The sequence below is a fragment of the Liolophura sinensis genome, chromosome 6, assembly GCF_032854445.1.
Source record: "Liolophura sinensis isolate JHLJ2023 chromosome 6, CUHK_Ljap_v2, whole genome shotgun sequence".
In the NCBI taxonomy this organism is placed as follows: domain Eukaryota; kingdom Metazoa; phylum Mollusca; class Polyplacophora; order Chitonida; family Chitonidae; genus Liolophura; species Liolophura sinensis.
In genome coordinates, this window is record NC_088300.1 from 59264965 (window position 1) to 59288833 (window position 23869).

Sequence of the window (23869 nt, forward strand, 5' to 3'; positions counted from 1 at the left end):
GAAGTTGAAATTTTGACACATTCAACACAGGATAATATTGATGAAGTGGTCAAAATTTTAAATCACAAATCTTGAAAACAAGCTTAAAGTTAAAGTTAACACAGGATAACAATGGAACCGGCTGCTTAGCCAAACAACAGAACTGTAGAACTAATCAGTGTTCAAGACAAGTCAGAAAGGCAAATACACGTATTTCTGTTTTAAATCAAATGTTTATTGTCAGCATAAATGTAATCTATTGAGGGTCAACACAAGGTAATGCACCGACAAGCATGTACAACTTTTTTTTTTCTTTATCAAAATTTCCACAGCTGCTTGTACAAAGTATTGATTGACAGTTTGGACATGATGTGAGATCATGAAGTTAGAGTCTTCAGGCACACCTGGCCGGCTCGCAACAACCACTGAACCTCTGTCCACCTCAACTTGACTCTTTACACTTTGGCAAGAAAACAGTGCAAATATCATTTGTAAAAGTATTGAATTTCTTGTACATTTTCTATTTAATCAATGCATGGTCTTAGTTCAATACTTCTTAGTTAAATACTTGGCAGCAGGTTTGCCTTTCTTATCAAAACAAGTACAAATGTAATTAACAGCTAGTAATTGGGATTCTTATATTGCACCCAGTAACTGGCAGCCCATATGAGTTCCAAGCATGGAACAGAATTTAATTTCAAATTTGCTGTCATTTGGCTTTGTTACAAGTTTGTTTTTCATTTTGTACTTCCAGTTATTGTTACATTTTAGTTTTTCAAATTTAATGTTCATATATAATGCTTGGAACTCATGGATGGTCCATCTTTGCACAGTAGAACAGTGGTAATATTCACCTTACAGTTGCCCATAATGACATAACCACGAAGGTGAACACCTTATCAAACAAATCAACTGGCCAGACTGGCTGTCTCAGACGTACACATGGAATGCTGTGTTGCTATCTGAGTTGACCATCACATAGTAAAGTGTCTGCTTTCAGCAAGGTGAATGGAGGCTTCTCTAAACTCCATGTACAATTAACCCACAAGTTTAAATATTACAACATGTATTTGCTCCAGATATACATAAGAATAGCCATATGCATCTATTTAAAATCACATATAGATGTACATTCATTCAATGGTTGTAAGTAAGGCACTTTAAATTCATGCACCTTGATTTTTCCATCATTATCCAAAGTTTTTCTCTTCATTACCACACATGCTAACTTTCACCTACTGTCTTTTCACCGACATTTAGTTAAGAATAGGATGAATAATATGAATTTTTCATTGCACACTGATTTGTGCCACTAAGTCAGATCCATCCTTCAACATCAGTCTTGAGAATAGCTAGGGGATGGGAGGGACATACTAATAAAAGTCATAGCAAAGTAGTTACACTAACTGAAACGGTTAACCTTTTTTTGTGTCATTTTACACACACTTTGTTGTGACACTTCCTCAACCCTGTATTTCAACAAATCTTTTTTTTTTGATTCAACTGACCACAACCGAGTATATCATAAAATTTTATTCCAATCTGGTCTTCTGTAGGCCAACATAACTGCTATAGAATGTTTCTGGTAAGGAATATTCACAACCATCTGACACAAATCTGATAACACCCTGCTGATTACCATTGATGTATGACTGGTAATTACTCTGGCCTCATGGCCACAATTTTTCAGTGGACAATTCATAATGTTTGCATAACGCTGTTAAAAAAGTTTTATTCTTTTTGTTTTCTGAAAAAAGACAAAAACAAAAAAACCACAAAACTGAGACACATAATTCTTTTAGAAGTTAACACCTCCTACTTCTGTCCTCAAAATATATTGGAATTCTTTCAACAGTATTACAATGTAATGAAGCAAACAAAGACAATTCTGTTTTTCCAGCATTCCCTAGACAAAGGAAAATTGCAGGAAAAACTAGATGGATATGTAAGATGAACATAATCTAATTGTGACCTAGCATTTCATCAAAGTTGCACATTTTGCCAGAGTCTGAGAGTTTGTTGATCTCAGAAAGGTCTTTTAAATTTTGTCCATCGTAAGGTGATATCCTACTGGGAAAATGTAAGTTTTGATCAAATATAATAATTTGGGGCATTTACTTGCTTCAAAAAATGCTCTTTTGGGCAGAAAGTTTAGGTTGTTGTCAGTACTTTCCTGCATATAACGTTGATAGAAAAAGTCAAGAAGCACCATCACATAAATGCTATTTCCAGAACAGTGCTGTTTCACTCCATTATCAAAAATATTTTACTTATACATGGTTTTTAAGTAGAAGAAATCTAGCCAGCTTCCAGGGGAAGCCACTGGACTACTTAGCCAGCAAGAGCCCTTCTCAGTAGTGTCTACATCTTACACATATCCCATCTAACTAAACTCAATAATTCTGTTTCATGAAAGAACTAAGACCTTTATAAATACTTGGAGTTCTTAAATTCTTTCACAAATATTGAATGATAACTTTTATTGGGACTTATTGATTTATATCAGAATTGTTGCCATACTGTGACACATAGACAAAGACAAAACATACTGGTACTGTAAATGTACTTATTGTACTGTGATGATCAAGGCGCACCTAATTGTCCATCAAATTATACTTGTCAAGAAATAACATTTTTACAGAACAATTTTGAGCCCTATTTCACAAAACTGCACATGTACATATGTTTTTTCCATAATTTTTCTCATAAATAGCACTGCTTGTGTATAGCAGCATGACCCAAACTTGTCAAAGTTGTGAGGAAACTGATGTATTGGTAGTTTTGTGGAAGTCCATCCTTAACCTAGCAGTTGGGGAAGTGAAAGATGCAGCTGTGGTAAGCAGGAAGACAGACACATAGCCCTGGACCACTGAAAGTTAAACGGACAGTCCTAATCGCTGTAGAACATGCCGGCCTCCTCTGTGACTTTACAGTGCTTGTGTACTCCATATGTTTTCTAAGAGCACACATACCTATTTTAGTGAAGTAATAAAGGAAAGGTAATAAAGAACAGTTCAAAGCTCTGGACCATTTTGTTAGAGGCGGGACGGAGTTTTATGTGTTCCCCATTTCCACATGCTAGAAATAATGTCAAACAAATGTATTAGAGTCGTCACACACACAACAATGAGATCATAGCTGAACTTAAACCTTTAAAAATGGCAAACACATTGCAACTTCCTTCCAGAACTGAACTGCATAAAACAAATTTTCATTCTTGGCCCAGTAAAACAAACGTAAACACTAAAAATACAACAATGCCTTTGGTTACTTCCCATAAGGACATGTGATCAAAAATACATATACTAGGATAGCACAGCAATAAAACACATTAAACACAATTGCTAATATATTACTATTTTTCTTCATAGTATTAATCTATTTCTGACACTTCCCTTTCTTTCAGTCAATGCCTTATTAATATAATACATCTGACCAGTAATAAATCCAGCTGGCTGAACTCTCCTTATACAGATCACTGCTCAGCTCCCATTGAACTCCAGAAATAAAATGTGATCTTGAAACCGCCCTTACATTTGCATGGTATACACTGATTTCCTGTCATGCCACGTGTAGACGTGTGAAAGCCTCTATATGTAAACGATCTTTCAACACTAATCCTGCCATTTAGACTTCTGAATCAAACAAGTAAACCTAACATCTTCCATGTGTTGATTATGAACTTCCTGCAAAGTACACTGTACAGGCAATTCGAACATTTCAAGCCATAGGACCTTTTTCTTTTTAAGGGAACTGTAGCGATATGATTTCAGTTTGCACTTCAACAAGAGATACAATTAAAACATGGCAGATGCTCAATTGTCCTGTTTGATTGGAAATTTTAAATGGCTGGATTACTGTTAACTGATGGTTTACCGATGCAAGCTCTGACATGTCTACACATAGGATGATTTAAGGAATTTGTGTACATCAAATATAAGAAAAGATTTGAGTTGTAAAGAGAAACTGTCCTTGTACAGTTCACTGGGATAGGTGCTGATCTCAATGTATTAAGTAGAGTTCATCTACTGTGGATATCATTGTTATATACATAGCAACAAGCACATCAAAACAAAATCACGACATACCATTAACGTAAAATTGCAATAGAATAAAATTTGACGTGAGATAAATGTAATTTTAATGAAATAGTTCACACAGTGTCATAGTACTTGGGCTTCATGGATATGCCTTAATTTGAGCTGAAAGACACTGATGCAGTTTATGGTTTTGGTTTATGTAATATACTCTACTTATACCTAAAATAACAAACCTATCATGAATACTATTACTGCAAAACCTGTGATACAGCTTGAAATTACATCCTGAAAACATTCACACAATATTGCGACTCCACAAGCTGGTTCTATGTGATGATACACTTCTGCAGACACGTACATCCTTTTCCTTGCAATTATCACATACATGACTTTTGCACACTCTATGTACGTACCAGATAAAAATGCCTGAATTAAGTATGGTGCAACTGAATACGGACTAACTTATTTTCCATAGTAACCTACAATGTATCCAGTGGCAGTCACAATGGTTTTGCTCAGTATGTTGCCAGCCTTAAATGGCTAACAGCCTTTACATTGTGAAATAAATTACATGTAAACATGTGAGCGCGAAAACAGCCTAAACAAAAATAGAATGAGTAAACTGCATTTTAGATTTTTCAGACAAAACAGTGAAAGTTAACAGTGGAATTATCCGGATATATGAATTCACCCATTTGTATACAGGCCTATACATTTAGACAGACTCAAGACATGACAAACTGGTCGTTAACTGCTATGCCTCAATTTTACACAAATTAGTTAAACTTTATCTTACTCCATGAAACAGACAAAATTAATGCTGAATTTCAGAAACCACCTTCACTCCAAAAGAAATTTGCGTAACGCACTGCATTAACAAATTCAATCAAACAGTGGTAAATGAAGATAAAAATTAGAATGAAACACACACTCTGCTGAACATAGATCTGCTTCATACCTGATAAATCAGAGAGAACTGATTCACACAAGCTCAATGCTGTCACATGGCATACATTACTGCAGCTTTAATATGCTATACAGCCCAGCTTTAGTCCTCCCTTAGCGGTACCATGCACAACTACATATGTATGTAGCAAACTTCCAAAAATGAATATGAAGATATGAACTGTACCTGAGGTATTCAGTAATATTTATACATTTTTTTTCCAAACAAAATCAAATTAATACAGGTATAACATGATGTCTGCATCATTAAATGGCAGGAGCCGTCAAAGGGAACTGAAACTGGCAAGGGATAGCTTTGATTTATTTGTTTGATGTTACATGCCTTTATACTCAAGAATATCACTTACATGACGGTGGCCAGTGTTATAGTGGGAGCAAAGTGGGATGATGGCTTTGAGCAATATATACTAAGGTAGAAAGTTTTGAGTAACAGGAATAGTATCAGTAATTCCACGTATAAACAATACCTCATTAATTCCCACTCCAGCCATGCTTTGTTGCATTCATTCATCGAATGATGTTAGTCAAATGAAAAAATGGAATAAAATTTGTTGGGCAATATAAATTTTTTTGTTAAATTAAAAGAAAATTGGTAACCAGCTCACTAAAATCAAACACAACAAACCAATAAAAGAACGGATATAACTGATTCGTTTCAAAAATAAGTGTATGCAGACCATTAAAATCTCCTCTTAAAGTCCCATACGAAACCACTGCTGTCAATTATAAAAGACTGTCTCCTGTATGCACTGGTTTAAAAACTAGACATCACAATGGGCTGTGGAAGATGCTGGATAAAGCAGATCAGCTTACCTGTGATCAAGACATTGTTAATAATTACACACCATATACGTATATCACATTTTGTACAGTGTTTTTTTTTCTTGGGATCATACAAAAAGATGAGCACCAAACCAGCCCCCAATAATGAGTATACCTATATCTACAGTATGTACATGAAGACATATCAGCTTCCTGGGGACCTGTCCACAAAGTCAAACATTTGAAATCTGATTTAAATTGCAAAACATCACAAAAGGTAGAATTCAAGTTAACTTGACTCCTTCACTTGTTAAGACATTGGCCCTATGAGTCATACAAACATACTGTGCACTTTGAATCCCAACTCAGTTGGAAATTTAGAATTTACTGTGTTAACACACAGGAATCTAGTCTAGGACACGTGGGCAAGATGCATTGCACATCTGAACAAACCAAGGATTACATGTACCTAGATTATCTTTTCACTGCACATGTTTTTCTATGATTGGTCAAACTTAGTTAACTGTCAGACAAAAAAATGCCAAAAAGCAATAATGTTTACAATGTAAAAATAAACACTCTTCCTGTGTCAGAGAACTTGACTAGGGCCTCTCTAATACATTGACACCTTTCCCCTACCCCTTGTGATGACAGCCCTACTCTATGATGAACATCCCGTCCCTCATGACTTGGACCCCTAACCCCATGCTTGATGACTTGACCCCTGATGACCATGTGGCCTAAGGCCTAGCCCCACCTCTATCATCTGACTGGGACTGACACGTTCTCCTGAGTGAAGCTTAAGCATAGTTCTCTGTCCCTTAAATCCCCCCATCCACCATTAGGTTTGGGGTCGCGCAGCTTTAAGGGAGAAAATCCCGTTTTCACCAGAACATTTGGGAACAGGTGTTGTTTCTTCTCTCCAAGTAAATTCTCCACCTGCTTCTTTTTCTCTTGGGGTTGGCAGTCTTTTTTCTTCTGGTGAAGACCACTGAAAATATAGAAGAAAATTCTATAACCTTCTGACTAGAAACTAAAATAAGTGTTACAGGTCATTAAGCCATAGTGAGCTTACCATAGACTTTACAGTAAATATGGCACCCACTGAGACTTCTGTTTCAGAGGAGGCTAAATATCTGATCTTAACTTATCATTCTGGCAATAGAGAAAACACAAAAACTTAAACCAAGTCTTATGTCCAAACTATTAAATGCTCTCCTTACCATTCACCCATGTGAAACACCCGGGTTGCTTTCATTTTCATTACTTTCAGTTTCTGGGGTAGGCACTTCGTGCTTAAATGTTGAACAGTCCAATCCCAGTTGTAGTCATCAAACAGGCAATATTCCTGCAACAAGCAATAATATCCATTAGTAACAAAAGATTTTCACAAATATAAACAATAAAGACAATTTCAAAAAATTTCAAATATGGACATATTTCACAAAGTCAATGGGTGGGTATACTTAGGTTGTGGGTTGTCATTTTCAGTTCGCTGTTTTGTGGGGAAAATGTCTTCTTTTCAAAGACAAAGGAAAATCAGTTCAGTTATGAGTAACACAGCTTAGACCAGATATACATGTACATGTGGGTGACTTGCCTTAGAACAGGCGTCTATCGCTTACACGCAAAGGGGATGCGAGTAACATACATTAAGATTTAATTAAGAGATTTGCATGTAAGAGGCCACACCAGAGACTTTTGGCAAAATTTCAATATTCACTGATCACTTCAAATTTTCTCTATTTACCAAGAAAAGCCCTTCAAATAATATCTGATTTGTACCTGTACTATTTATAGTGTTAAAATGATTCGGCAAACTAAATTATAAAATATAAATCTTATGAACCATATTCCCAATTTTGAACTGTAACACATAGGCATGTGAAGTTGACATTTCATGAGAGGTAATTATCTGGTCTATTCTAAATTAATAGCAAAAATTCTACTGGATTTGTGTTGATCCATTTTCTGCCAAAAATCTCTGTTGTAGTCTATATAAAACAAGTGACAATGACTTGTACGTTCAAGCGACCTGCATTAAGAGAAGTGCACCCAAACTGCATTGAAACTAATGCAAGTGACCCACAATAAAACAATTGCAAGTAATCTGCACAATGCCAGGCAGGAGTGACTTACCTTGGCGCAAGCCCTCATCAGATTCCATAGGCGGTGGTCAATGCCCATACCCAGGTTATGTTTGGAGGATATCCAATGGGCTGTTTCCGCCTGTACAAAGGAGGACTTACATGTATATAGAATATTTACATTGCACTACCCTTAGTACATATATGCTTACTCACAAATATTTCTATGATAAGGTCAGAGTGAGGAATCCTAATTTACTCTGTTGCCTGAAGCAGCTTGTCATTCTGCTTCAGGTTAATCTTGCTGTATATCATTTTTTTCATTATACTGTTCGCTTGTCATATGAACTGACAAAAGTTAGGATATTAGTTTTCCACCCTGCTGATCTACATCACCAAATACATCATAGAGTTGTAGAGTTATCTGAAGTTTGCTGCCTGAAATTTACATGCTAATCTCTATCACAAACACAATGACATTTTTATTTTATGCTTTTTCAAAATGGCTTAAAAACTTGCAACATTTTGCCGCAACCTGTACAACGTTCAACATTATATCACATTGAGAGAGTAATCAAATCAACCACATAAGTTAGTACATGTATGATAAGCTTCGGTTATTCTACACATGACTGCTATCTTCCTGTCACTTAGGAACTTTAGATCAGACCAAGAAGTAATGACCTTGGCCTTGCACTACACTGACATAAAAAAAACAACAGAACATGGTAATATGATGATGCAGCATGGCTATCAAAATGCAAGTCAAAAAATGAAGAAGGACTAGACATAAAAACAGATTATTAGAAACAACCTGAAGACAATACCTTCCAGTCAGACAGGTTTAGATGTCATTTCAGGAATTGGATTAGGTAACAGTATTATCGTTAGAAAGTGTAATCCCTATTAACGATAAAACTGTTACTGATACTTTCCAGTGCATATACAGTACAGTTTCATATGATGTAAAAAATAAAATAAAATAAAGCAAAACAAGAATTTATCCTACCTTTCCTGAGTTGACTGGGTAATTCTGCGTCTTATCGTAATTTCCTAATGTTATGATCTGGCATTCTTTACAGTCTCTACAAACAAGCAGCACATGAATCTGTATCAGAATTGTGCACCATGCTTGAATATAACTTGTCGATAATCAAAATATGTACCTCAGACTGCAACTGTTTGAACATCCAACATGGCAATATGATTCACCATGAGAAATACACAGCCCCTAGCCCCAGGATAAGTGGAATAAGACACAATTACGAAGCAGAGCCTGAGTGCCAGAGATCCTGGACACTTTGATGGAATATCCGTAACGCACCAACTTTTTTCCCTAATAACTCGGGACATTGATTGAAGTCCATCACACAACACGCAGGATCTATCAAATACTACAAGTCAAGAGATGTACACACCATATATGCAGGGTCCTTTAGAAGTCTACATGTATACTGAAATCCAATCATGGACAATTAACAATGTCAAAACTGAAACCATCCCTCTTGTTGTAAAGCCGGCACAACAGGAAACCGTGTTCACTGGTCTGTACAACATATATAAAACAGTAGGCCCAACTTATTAATAATTGCCACCCTTAACATTTACATTAATATTACTATAGCTGTTACTCGACACTGATACCAAGGTCCATGGTACCACATAACCTACAAATACAGGTGCGCTAAAAATATCTGTCCAGGCCAATCTGCAGGTATACTGAATTTATACAAGTATACATATATTCCAGAGACAGAGTTATCTGTAAAATAGACAAAAGCTGACTGAACACTGATACATCTATACCCTAACATACTGTATGTATGTGTATACATGTACTTCCAAATATTTCATTTATTTATTTATTTATTTGTTTTATTCTGTTTGTCAAGAATACCATACCCAACATATTTCATGGTAAAATTTATCAATGAATGAAACCTCTTCCCTGAGGCACACATAGCAGGAGCTGTATATGTTAATATGCTACCTCATTGGTCAAAGGCTAGTCGTCAGTAACAGTACAGAAAACATAAAAAACAACAATATTATAATTATAATACACAGCACCTGGTGGGGAGGAAACTGGACAGAGCCCTGAGGAAAACCCATGACCATCCACAGGTTGCTGCCAGACCTTTCCATGTACAGCCAGAGAGGAAGCCAGCATGAGCTGGGCTGGAACTCACAGCGACCGCATTGGTCATAAAAAATGAGGACCTGAATTCCCAGTCAACACGAAATTATTTTGTAATTGTTTTTTTCTTATTTTGTGCTGGTTTGACAGTGTAATAATCATCTAAAGTCGCCTTCACAGCTGCAGTAACCTCTGAATCTTAACTCTGGCATTTAATGGAGACACTGATACATCTCCAGGGTACTTGAAACAAAATAAGTCATTTTCCTAAATTAACTAAGTATAAATTAAAAGCCAATGTTGAATAACCAAAACCATGAAAAAAAGAAGAATACAATGTGGTGAAAAATTTTCCCAGGTGATGATGAAATATTCAGTTCAGAGAATGACTGAGGCAATTGCATTTTATAAATTATACAGCCTGGTAATACCATAAATACTGTTTTATTACGCATCCACTTCCTCTAAAATTTAATATTGCATGTGATCAGGGTGAAGAATCCATCACACATTAACAACTCATCCAAACAGATAAATCACAGGGATGACAACAACAGCCAATGACTTTATAATGCATGCTACAAAACTGATACAATTAAAAAAAAAAAAATTCATTAAGAATTTATAATACCACATGCATCTTATAACTAAACTGAGGTTTACCTAAAATAAATGCCTGATACACTTTGAAACCACATCAGCATCTCTAAAAAATGAGCTCAGAACACAGCCTGCAGCTCTCCCATATCACACAGCCATGGAGGAAGACACAGTAAGATGTAACAGTATTGATTAAAATTGCTTCAATTAAAGCAACTGTGATGTAGATGGCTGTAGTGCACATCAGAGATTAGTCGAGGAGAAACAACTAACATCATCTCATTACCGGAGATGAAATGGGAGTGCGTCTCGTGTTTAACAAGAAAATCAGTTCGAATCTGCAGAGAACTCTCCAATCTGGCCGCTCAGCAGAAGATCCAGTTCATGACTCACAAGAGACTGGAGTTGCACTGTGATTTACCAGGATCTACTTCTGAATGGCAATCAGGCTGTATTTCTTCTGATGATACCGTCAACACTAAACAGTTCAGGCCTGTGGCACCGATAAGGATCATGCTGTCCATTAGCCCCAGCACAACCATTCAGACCCGACCACTTGTGTGTAAATGGTCAGGAGTTGGTGGACACTGCCAGGCAGGATAAGCACATCTCTAATCCTCACACACACCCTAATTCCAACAGTTCTAATACCATTCCCCACCCTGACAAATCAATAGTGCTCAATGCCAGTTCCTTGGACACACATACATGTAGGTATAGACATACATCAGTAGGCAGAAAATCACCAATAAACACTGAAATCACCCTTCTATCTGTTAATGGATTAGATGAAATAGGCAAAAGTCATATCTCATCATGAATTCCTCAGCATCGCCCTTGTTAATGAGAATGAATATGTAAACAAATCAATGCCCCAGGGGACTAAACCTCATATTTATTTAAATAATAGCAAGTAATAGCATGAAGAGAATCCCTACAGTTGGCTAGAAACCATGGGTGAATGACTCGCAGGCAGGCATCAGGATAACAGCTCAATTGTCCGTCTTCCTACAGACGGGGAGGCCAATGGTAATTACTCCACTCAATCTGAGCTATTGTGTCTGAGTACCTAACAGTATGCCATGGCACTTATTCCACAGAATTCTTTGTGCATGAGTTTACAACACAATGAGGTGATCGCTGACAACAGTGTGGCATAACTCTTAATCCAGAAAAAAATTCTGAAATTTAGTATCTGAGAAAGAGACAGATCCAGAACCAGATTGGAAAATCCTGTTAAATCTTATCTTATACAAATGAATTCCATTAAAAGTAGTTTGAATCTTCATTAAACAGGCTCTTAGATTCTAACTAACAAATTGGTCAGTTGACAATTAAGATTCAACATTCCACTACCATTCATCTGGCTTTCAGCTGCTATAGGAGCAGCTATTACTGTTAGCTGTGGGTATGATAAGTCTTGACCAGCCACGTGGCACATCCAAAATCATTCTACTGGCAAACCGAAGGCATAGCATTGGCACACCATTAGCTGACTAGTGGCTGGGTGACCATGTACTGTACTTCATACCTGTATTCTGCGTGCCATCTGTTCACATGTACTTACTTGTTCCTCAGGTGGTTTAACATCTGTAACACAGTAATAGAGTCCTCAGCCAGGTAATAGTCCTCCTCAAGTAACAACACCAGACCATGGTAATTCTTCATGATGGTCAGCCCATCAAACACTCGACTCAACTGGAGTAAAACATACACACAATGATACATGCAATGAGAAGAGTCTGGCAACCTATACAGAATACAAGATACATGTAAGCACACAGAGAGAAGACATTACTGTCTGTGTACTAATTATGGCTGAGTGACTGAGGGTTAAAATGCCACACTGACAATATTTTAGTCATAATGTAGCAATTTACGAGCCCATGTAAACTTTTCAAAGGAATTATCCTGAAATCAATTTACAATGCACATTTAATTGAAGATGTTAGTAAACTGGATTTGTTATTTAACAGTCCAGGTTGAATAGTATTGTCTAACTTTACAGCTGGAGTAATGTGCTACATGTAACAAGCTGTAAATGTTAAGCAGTGTGGTCACGCATGAACATGATAAGTTGATCAAACTGCACTTGTGTCCTTGTGTTCATCCTCATGCTGAAATTATGTAAACCCTATCATCAAGTGCTTTCTTCTTCCGCTAGATGTTCTCACAAAGTGGTAGTTAATCATAATTATTTCTGTATTTGATTGATATTTAATGCCATACAACAAATTTTTTCACTTCTACCACCATGATCAGGCACATGGGTGGAGGAAACCGAAGTGCCCAAAGTAACTGTAAACCACTGATCTTCGCCTGTTACCTCACAACCCTTTTGACTTAAAGTCAAAGCTAAAGCAGCAAGAGTTGGATTTGAACAGGTGACCTCCTAGGTGGCGGTGAGTCACTAAGCCCTGTGTTACTACACATGAAACTTTTGTTTAGGATTACACACACATAAACCATGCATAATTCAGCTACATGTGTGAACAGTCTGGCCATGAAACTTTTGTTTAGGATTACACACACATAAACCATGCATAATTCAGCTACATGTGTGAACAGTCCGGCCATGAAACTTTTGTTTAGGATTACACACACATAAACCATGCATAATTCAGCTACATGTGTGAACAGTCTGGCCATTAAGCAGACGAATACTTAATGGTGAATCCATGGGGATTCTCCTAAACTCTTATACTATTCATCACATACTAAAACACAAGGCCGTGAATGAAATATAAACAATTCATGATTTTTTTTCTGGAAACATTCTGCATCTAGAAGCTTTCTGTGTAGATTTACAGCCATTATTAGTGCCTGGATGACATGTCTAAACATGCTTTATACTGTTATACTGTACAATGAAAGTACAATAGTCCATCATTGGATTTCCTAGTCTGGTGACTCTGCTGGTTGACAGCTCATAAAACTGGCCTCAATGATAATGAATTGGTGTTTTGTTCACAGAGCAGACATACAGAATGGTAAATAACGTAAAACTTTTCCCCCTAAAGGTGAATTTTTCGAGGCAAATATATGTTCTAAAATATTGCTTTGGGAGCTGAAATCAGTTGAATATCATGCTACCTCCCACACAAACATCAACAAGCCTTTCGCATATTAACTGAACTTCTTAGAACCAGGCAATATGTACAACAGTTTATGGGCAAAACTTTATCATAGCCTGACATTTGCTGGAATTATTAGCTTTCATTTGAAGACAGGGCTATGGTAGAGGGGATGGAGGAAGAGAGGTCGAGTTTGTTCAGTTTCCCTGATGTCAGCTGACAAGGGATTAGGGATCTTTTCAATATTTCAAAGAAGCAACACTTAAATAATCTATTATAATTATTTCCTTGATTAAGGCCCTATCCCAGTATAGAGTAAATCACAATGACGTCTTCCACAGACAATGGCTATAAATATTTATTTATTTCTGTCATTGGTGTTTTACGCCGTACTCAAGAATATTTCACTTATCACGGCGGCCAGCATTATGGTGGGAGGAAACCGGGCAGAGCCCAGGGAAAACCCACAACTAAACGCAGGATACTGGCAGACCTTCCCATGTACGGCTGGAGAGGAAGCCAGCATGAGCTGGACTTTACCTCACAGCAACCGCATTGGTGAGAGGTTCCTGGGTCATGGCTACCAATAAGAACTCCTTCGACACAAATGTACCATAGAAAAGAAATAAAGATTATTTTATGACATTTCCTTAAGATGTGTCAATTGACGTACATGCAATGCTTTATATGACTCAAGCATGGCAAGCAGACAACACGAAGTGAGCTAGTGACAAACAGGAGATTTCTGCTGGATCCATCATACATGTAATTCTAATGCATGATCATGTTTAAACATAAAGTCTTGATTTGTTTACAGTGTAACCAAACATAAAAGCACTGCACATGTACATGATATTCAACCACAAAGACAATGTCATCAGAAAAACCTTTTAACTTTGCTCTCATTTTTATACTGCACAGATAATGGCTGTAAACTATCAATCAAATCTGCAGCCATGTGACACTTGAACGTAGTCATCACTGCCTCGACAACCCAAGTAACCGATGACCTACCTTCCACCACCAGTGGTGCTTCGTCTGGGAGTACTTGGCTTCACGGTAATGACCATATTTATCCGGGTGTAGAGCATTATTACAGTTTCGTTTCACAGCCCTTCAAAGATAAAACAAAAAGAGAAACTTAATATAGCTTCATGCAGTTCCTTCTTCTGCCAGCATTTGAATGTCCTACGTTTATGAACACTGCATGTGATACAGAGTAAGAATAAGTAACACAAAGACATCTTAAAAAGTATGTGTAGATACATAAAGGTAGAAATTGTGACACCAGAGTATAAACACCAGAGACTTTTCCAATGTCTTACTAAATAAGTTTCAAATGAAAATGGATTAGAGTCCACTCCTGGTCATTTCTTGGTACATGTACAATGTCAAAACACTGGAGAAGAATAAATGAGAGACATAGCCTAGAAGTTGATCTCTTTGTAAAGTCGTCATCAAGTTTCAAAACAAAGGATGAGTGCAGTATTCCAAGAGAGATCACATGGACAAGATTTTTTTCTGCTAAAAAATCACAATACCCTAAAAGTTTATCAGCTCTGGAAGATCTTGTCCCATACATGTAGTTTAAAGACAAATTTAACTTTTGGTTAAAGATTAGCTCATTGATTCTTAAGACATTGCCTGGACTGTACATATAGTTTATCAAGGACACCCAGCGCAGACACAATATGTCTCCCTTAGGCCACATATAACAGGATAGGGAGGAGAATATACAATAGACAATATGCTCTTGTGCATTTAATCAGGGTATGGGAGAAAACAACCAAGGAGCTAAATGTTTTTCTGACAGTCTGGACTAAACCATTTCACTTGTAAATGATTATTAAAGGGTGAAATATTTCCACATGTATAAGCAAAATGTTCATTTGTGTCAAGCAGATTAAAATAATTATCTATTGAACTATTGTTTCACATTGTTCTCTAGAACATTCCCTACACGATAATGATCAGGAATTCTGGACGCATGCCACACCTGATCAACACACAAATGTCAATTATAAGATTAAAGCTGCTTAGTGATCAATCTGTGATCCGTGTGCACATCACAATGAGCCTAGCTGGGCTGGTCTACAGGCTGCACATATTTAAAAATATTTTCATCTGGAAAACACTGGTCCTCAAGGTCTACTGCATCTCTTTGAACTTAATCCTGCTCAGCTGGCAATAAAAGAGCTTAAAAACAATACAGAGCAATGTTTGAAACTGAAAACATGCTAATCACATGGGAATGGTCTCGACTTTGTTTTCTTCTTTATGGCTGTTTTTTTAGGTGCGGGGGCGGGTTGGGGGGGGGGGGGGTAGGGGCATAACAATCCAATTTAGTATCTCATCTGTTAGGACAATAATTGAGCAATACATCATTTCTCTCCACAGAAAAACTACCTGATAAATTACAAAGTTGCTTTTCATCCTTTTGACAATCCCCAACGGACTGCACATCTGATCATCATTCATGGTTATTTCGGGCCAGAACTTTGGCATTATCCCACTGATATCATTTTAAACAATAAACAAAAACACCATGGCAGCTTTATACACAATGTTTTGCCTGGGTATGGCTGGCAGGCACGTGGTAGCCAAAGTTTAGGAGGTGGAGAGAGAAGCAGCAGCCAACCTGACGACCAGACAACCACGCTAATTTCCCTATGTGGACATAAATAATACCTCCACATATCCCTACTGACAAAACCTCCATTCCAAGGGCAAATGATGAGCACGGTCTGTCACAGCATTTCTCACTAAATCTCACCCATCCAATTCCTGTAAAATCATAGAGGACAGTCTGTTTGGGGGAGGGCAACTCAGATTGAAGCCTATACAAGTATGTGGTGTAAAGTGGAGTTCAACTGGGGGAAGCCTCATAACTGCGACCAAAATCACACTGATCTATTTAGACATTGAAAGCCCATCACCAGTACGGCCACCCATGGGGTTAGACATGTTAGATGTGTAATCCTGTAATGGGTACCATAAAGACAGCTTTAACTCCACAGCAATTTCCGCTGTGCTCCATTAACATGACTCTGCATCTTCATCAAATACACTTCTCTTGTCCACAACACCAGATAATCCTAGCTTTGACGGTATATACAGCCAAATCTAGGCAAGCCCCATAAACCCAGATAAACCTTCATTTGTGGCGGCAATTTTTGTGGATGAACCTTAAATTATTCCCACAAAAAAATCATAGGTCTACATGTATATTTCATTAGTATTCGTTATGAATAAACATAGTATATTATTGCATATTAATAATTGTGAGCCTCTGAGAATCACAGACTGTATTATTTCATTTGCTACTGTTTGCTACCGGACTGACAAACAGTTAATACGACACATACACATGGTCAAACCAGGTATTAGCCAGGATTCCGAAAGAGGGAGTCCAACATATATTTATAGCACTCTCTCACAGCCTCTCATGATTGTACATCACCATAAAACAGATCATAGCTATTCCAAAACTGTGTATACAAATACAATCCCTTGTTGGTGTGCGTGAAGTCTAGCTGTATGTCATATGTACAGTTATATGTATCAGGAATAACAGCAGAAAAAAATCCCCAGGACTTCAGACGAGCAGGTCATAAAGATGGACATGTACAAAATCCACTAACTCTCTTCCAAATTCAGCCAACTCGCAAGCTGCGAGAAACCAGCGGACACATTGCTGAATATTTCAGTCCAATTCACAACCTGTGCATGACAGCACACAGTATGAGGGCAAGGAATTAAGAAATAATATTCCCCCTATGGGTGTCTAACGGCAGTTTCAATCAATAAGCTGGACAACATTATCATTTTAGGTCCAAGGCATCAGATGAGACCTTAAATTTTACAACATCGTCCACATTATTGAGTGTAAAACTGCCGCAAGACTCCCAAAGCAGGAATATTACTTCTAGTTTACAGTCCTCATCAAAACATTTAATTAATGTTGATAATAAGTAATTAAATAAGAAAAAACTGAATCATGTAAAGACTTTCACACCCATGGGAAGTATTGCTGGAAGATCCCACCACAGTTATTCTAACTGCCATATGGCCTACAACATCACACATACCAGATAAAACAATTGCTTCTAAATGAGGCATACCTGTCTACATGAACAAGTACAAGGTAGGTGATTTTAAATGGAACGAGTATCAAATTGATTGCAAGGCGGCTGTTGGAGATTAATGTGCAATCTGTTTTGGATAATGTAGCAGATACCAATTTGTTTTTTAAACTTTGACAATGTCATTTTCCCAGGTCAGGACATATGTTCAGTCTCTCAGTGACATTATGACATCACAATGGGAGACAAATGCTACACAAAAGGGGCCAAATTGCTGTAGAACACGTAATTATTTTCTGTGAAGTTGCCATGCTTATGTACCACGTGTTTTATGATCACACATACACCAATAATCATGATGTGATACAGCAAAGGACAAAACAGTTCATAGTTTTGGACATTTTAAATACAAGCAGAGAAGAGTCTTACAAGTTCCCTATTGCCTTCGCAGGAAATCGAATCAAAAATCAACTGTCACATCATTGGTTACGTATGTTTAACCTGTTATGTCATGACATCATGTATCCATTGATTTTCATCAACATAAACAGCATTCCATATTATAATGGAGTCAAAAATGAAATTTTGGTCTTTGGTCGACTTTATCTATCCAATACTAAAAAGGTGACAGAATAATCAGTTCTTGGCCACAGCCTACAGTAGAGCACTTGAAATGTTCTTGGGTCACAAGGGTGACAGAATAATCAGTTCTTGGCCACAGCCTATAGTAGAGCACTTGAAATGCTTTTGGGTCACAAGAGTGACAGAATAATCAGTTCTTGGCCACAGCCTACAGTAGAGCACTTGAAATGTTCTTGGGTCAAAATGCTGCACCAGGAGATTGATTTTGATCTTTCATGCTCCAAAAATTTGGAAGAAACAATCCATTTACACAAAAGTGCAAAGTGTCTTTCTGTGCAAAAAAACACAAAAAACACACACACACGCTGTGCTCCATAACAGTTTAGAAGAGGAGGACTCGTAGGTGCAATGGAGCATGTACAAATCAGATGTGCCTGCTGAACATCTTGCCTCCAGCAGACCTGACTCTGGCAGCTACAACGCCTCCCATATTAGCGTACTGTTAGCCCAGTGACAGGCTTGGCTGTCAGCCTATGCTAAAGAGACTCCAACACGCCATCATTTGGCACAAAAGCACATATTCATTACTTTACGTTGACAGCCCTGTTGCCATCACCATGGACTGTCTCCTTTAAAACACTTTATCTGTCTTGTAACCACTATAAGAATAACACATGTGCATCTTAAGGATTTTGGTTTCCAGACAAGTAACACAGACATATACATACTGTCTAATGCATGTACATATAAGTTCAATATCATATTCAAATTTTAACAGCAGGTTTCATACAACATCAGAAACTCAAACTGAAATCAATACATTAAAAAAAAAAAACCACAACATTACATAATACATAATCACTTTCTTGCACTTGGGCACAACATTTAAAGCACCATTTCAAACAGTAAAATTTTTATCTAGAATAAAATAACTCCATACAAAATATATCTCAATTTCATACTTAAAGGACTTGATGGAACATGTATTTCTTTTTATAAGAATAACAAATCCTGCTTCTTAAATGAGCTTCAAACTAAAGTAACTGCAAATTCAAATTTAATCTCTGCTTTTTAATTCATATTGTATGTACATTTAATCTATATTTGATATTTTGAGCCAAAAATGAGATAGAGTTTGAGGTCATTTTATGTAATTTATCATTTATGTTTCTTAAAGCATGACTTTTTGATTGATTCAGAGTTATCTCCTTGGTGACATAGGCCCAATTTGAAATCATGTTTTATTTTGAGCTTTTCAAAATGACCCATATTTTAACACCTGTAATGTTACAACCAATCTATCTTAATTTATTTGAAGGATTGTCACAGTGCCTAATGGTTCAATTAATCATGTATACCGATCAGCAAATACCTGAACTACAGGAATAGTATCATGTATTGTGGGTCTGTAAAGTCTAAATGACTTTCAACGTACTGTGTGCTTGACTGAAAAGGAACACAAACAACTTACAATTTTAATTTTCTACATGTATGCTCCTTTCCATGCTGAACAAATAGTTTAATGAAAAAGCAGCAAAATGCTTCCCAGTCAGCCCACATTCCTCTGGGTTGAAGCTAATAACTGCTTACAACCAAACTTCACAACATTATCCCAGAGCTCTTTCTCTTCTTCCTTATTACCCCTTGGCTTTAACTCTTACTTTGCATCATCATAAAGCATGTGGTTTATGCTCTGCAGGCCTGTTATTGGGTAACAAAAAGATGTTTTGTGTAATTTAAGGGGTGTTTGAAATGGCTTCTCAGGGACTTTAGCTTTCTAATTCCCACAAAGGGTCACATTGAAGACAGTGGTATTGTGGTTTATGATTCCAGCATTTCACACACATCACACTGGTCATATATTTACTGCCAAGGTGCTTTTCACTGCCAGCACCATAATATAACAGAGTTTTTGTACGTTGTACTCCTATATATGGACTGCTATTGTTATATAATTATTCGGTGTATTGATCACTACATATATACAACAGATTACTAGGAAAAATAATTCTGATGTTAACTTTAGGAAAGAGATATGTGTGTTACTTACTGTTGGCTAGGCAGGTAAAATAACCCATTCAATAAAAAGCTCAGTACTAATATCCCAATCTTATGTCAACAGTTGTTTTCATTGATTTTTCCGTTTTCGTTCCACTTATGAAAGATTACTTTAATAGTCATGTATCATGTGACAAAAGTCAGCTTAGATACACTTTGTATAAATTACTCTTGCATTACAGTATACATGTATACTATGTTCTACTGCTTTGAAATATTTTCTGCATTTCACATTTCCTGTAAACACAACACAAAAACTATTAAGCTTCTCACATGAACTTCAACAGAACAGCATAAACACACAAATATGAACAAGCGCAGTACTCACTCATCTCTTTTGATATCTCTTGGACAGTCATTAGGGTCATCTCCAGGAAACTGGTTTGGATAAGCTTGGATGGAATATGGGAAAAAAATCTGCATGATCTGCAAATGAATTACAAGAATTACAGGTACTAAAAAAACTAAAATACTATAAAACCAAAACAAGTAACAAGGGCAAAGTACTTAAATTCTTACAAAGTGAAACAAAGACACAATGTAATGCCTAGTTGATAAGTCTTCTGTCTAATTAATGTTCTTATTGAAAAGTCAAACAGTATGTGGTTTTTACAAAACCCCAGATATGGAATATAGCCATTGAGTGCTCATGTAGTATCAAATTTATTATGAGAGTGAAAAACATTTGCCAATCTGAAATGTAGCATATCCTTAGAAATTTGAAAGTGGTAAACTTACTGGGCAGAAATCCACACTCTGGACAATGGCATTGAGGGTTTCTGAATACACATCATGACTGACTATCACAAGGGCTCGCTCAATCCCGCGCACATTTCGCAGAGAGTCCAGTAAAATCTTCAGATACTCTGCACGGCTGTGAGCTTGGATGACTATCACAGTGCTTTCAGAGTTCAGCTTGAGGCCAAACTTCCTCAAATTGAATATGTGTTGTTCATCGTTTATTTTCTTAATAGCGGCTCTGATCATTGTAAGGTTGGTGATATCTACGACTGGGAAAGTGCGATTCTCTAAATGACTCATGTTCTTTACTGGGGGGATGACCAAGCCGGGCTCACCCTGGTGCTGATCATTTCCCAGCCAGTTCCCACCCTGATCTCCGGGCCCATCCTGTGGAATTTGAAACTGAACATGTCCATCTTCCGATAGCTGGTGATTGTGCTGCATTCCGTTCCTACGGAAATGGTTTCCACTGGGTGGCCCAGCCTGTAGGTTCAGAAGCACATGCATGTTTAACAGGGCAAACAACAGGACAATAAATACAAGACCAGAGCGCAACAGCCTCATGGGGTGAACCCTCATACCTGACCCACACACACAGGGAATTCCTTCCCCTTCACAGCGAGCAAAACAAGGAGGCAAATCTGTCCGTCTGTGTACCGCTGTGTCCCTTAGTACGGAATAGTGAACGTCTACCTTCTACCAGAGGCTACAGGCATGAATCAAGACTGTTAGCAGAGATAGGCCAACATCCGACCTGGTCTGCAAGGATTAACATGTGTTCCTGGTACAGACACAATCCTATGTGATAGGGAGTGGGGGAAGTCACTAAGATGTCAACTCCTAGATAAACACACATTTCCACTCACATCCGGACATCCTAAAACCATTTTGCTTCCTCATCTAGCAATGTGGCACATGTTTTAACTGTCCCTGGCACTTGACTGCTCACGTAACTACTGAAAGGGAACCCAGTATGTTTTTTTTTTCCACATGGTTGTCTGTCAATAATACGGCAGTGCAGGTGAGACGGTGAAGGTCTGCAACGGTAGCCACATCTTGCAGATACCCCAGACAGACGTGGCTTGACTCACGTCCTTCCCAATGGTAAAGCTGATGCCAGCCAAACAGCCGTTAAATCTGTCGTTACCGCCGTGGTTCTAGCGCGGTCCTCTGATGGTCTGTATGATGGGTTTGGTGGGGCTGTCTGCCCGATGGCACTCTGTTCAGGCACTCATGTCGGGAATGGTGATATCACAACTCCCTAATCACTTGGCATCCTTCACTGGTCACCTTCCTTTAGCACAGCTCCCTGACAGCCACTGTAAGCCGACAAAATAAAAGGCAATCTTAATTCATATTCGTATGGTAGATGGATGACACTGGGTACAAACAAAATCAAGAGTGCTACAGAGGCAGACAATTAGATTCCGTCTTGCTGCAATGCTGTGTCGGGTACCTGGGGTGTTCGTCAAATTCTATTAGGGAGCAGAGGTTTGGAAGACACACCAGTATATAGGGTTACTGGAGCCGGGATGAAAGCTTGAGCTGGCAGCCTGGCTATTGATTCAAGGCCAGATCAATACCTAAACCTACTACTGCCAGCAGACAAAGCCTTTGGTAATAGTGACTGCCATTTAAGAGGTAATACACCACTAGAATGGTAAGCTAATCAAAAACAATAGGCTATTAATCAAGGCACAGGTAGATGTACCACTAATTACTCACAGTGTCAGTCATCTTTTTCAAAGCCTATTACGAGTACAAATTAGGCAATTCCTCTGACTTCAAGAACCATGAGATTAAAGTTCCTGGCTACCAACATGTACAGGTACATGTACATGTATACAAGTATGTGAAGGCACAATGTGTCACATACTCGACAACTTCTTGTAGCCTATTTATTTATTTGATTGGTATTTTACGCCGTTCTCAAGAATATTTCACTTATTCGACAGCGGCCAGCATTATGGTGGGAGGGAGACCGGGTAGAGCCCCTGGGAAAACCATGACCATCCGCAGGTTGATGACAAACCTTCCCACATACGGCCGGAGAGGAAGCCAGCATGATCTGGACTTGAACTCACAGCGACCGCACTGGTGAGAGACTCCTGGGTCATTATGCTGCGCTAGCACACTAACCAATTGCGCCCGTGTAACCTAAGCTATTAATGTGCTGTGTCTTACTAAAAAGCTAATGGTAAAAAATCCATGCCCATGTTACGAAAGAATACGAGTGAATAGTTTAACTGCGTTTCTCCTGACTATACAAATAAAATATGTCTAATCAATCCAATGAATAACTGAAGTGAGCTCCATATTACAAATGTACATGATGTCAGCATGTTACCAAAATCCAAGTAAATGACTTTGGTACAAAGAATAAAAAAAGTATACATAAATCACTATTAACTGGTAAGAGTTGACATTAAACCGAATGCCATCTGAATGACAATAAACTTTAATCTATACCTAAAGCCCTGATAAATTCCCTCACCATCTACTCAGTGCAGCTGGTAATTCATGAAGTCCTAAACAGATATGCAATTTAAATATCAGCACTGAATGTATTGTAGTACAAGTGTACTTTCATCACCATGGCATTACATACCCACAGACAGGAATCCCAAACTCTGCCAGGTTAATCATCAATTCCCATCTAACATTAATGTACAAAACATAAAACCTGAATCCACAATGTACTCCTTCCTACTGAAAAACCACTGTTGTATCTGACATCTGCACGATTTGTACATGTATGAGT

The 23869-nt window shown here is 37.8% G+C and overlaps 1 protein-coding gene across 1 annotated transcript in view; it reads right to left on the reverse strand.

Moving 5' to 3' along the window:
* Positions 1-6304: 6304 nt before the first annotated feature.
* The window catches only part of LOC135466356 (alpha-1,6-mannosyl-glycoprotein 2-beta-N-acetylglucosaminyltransferase-like), a 32509-nt gene continuing 14944 nt past the window's right edge, over positions 6305-23869 (reverse strand). Inside the window, exons 2-9 of the mRNA XM_064743791.1 lie at positions 21106-22427; positions 20696-20793; positions 14660-14759; positions 12139-12269; positions 8844-8919; positions 7887-7976; positions 6971-7095; positions 6305-6738 (exon numbers count right to left, since the gene is read on the reverse strand). Of these exons, the coding sequence (XP_064599861.1) occupies positions 6510-6738; positions 6971-7095; positions 7887-7976; positions 8844-8919; positions 12139-12269; positions 14660-14759; positions 20696-20793; positions 21106-21687 (1431 nt within the window). The 5' untranslated portion in view covers positions 21688-22427 and the 3' untranslated portion in view covers positions 6305-6509. The remainder of the gene's footprint in view (positions 6739-6970; positions 7096-7886; positions 7977-8843; positions 8920-12138; positions 12270-14659; positions 14760-20695; positions 20794-21105; positions 22428-23869) is intronic.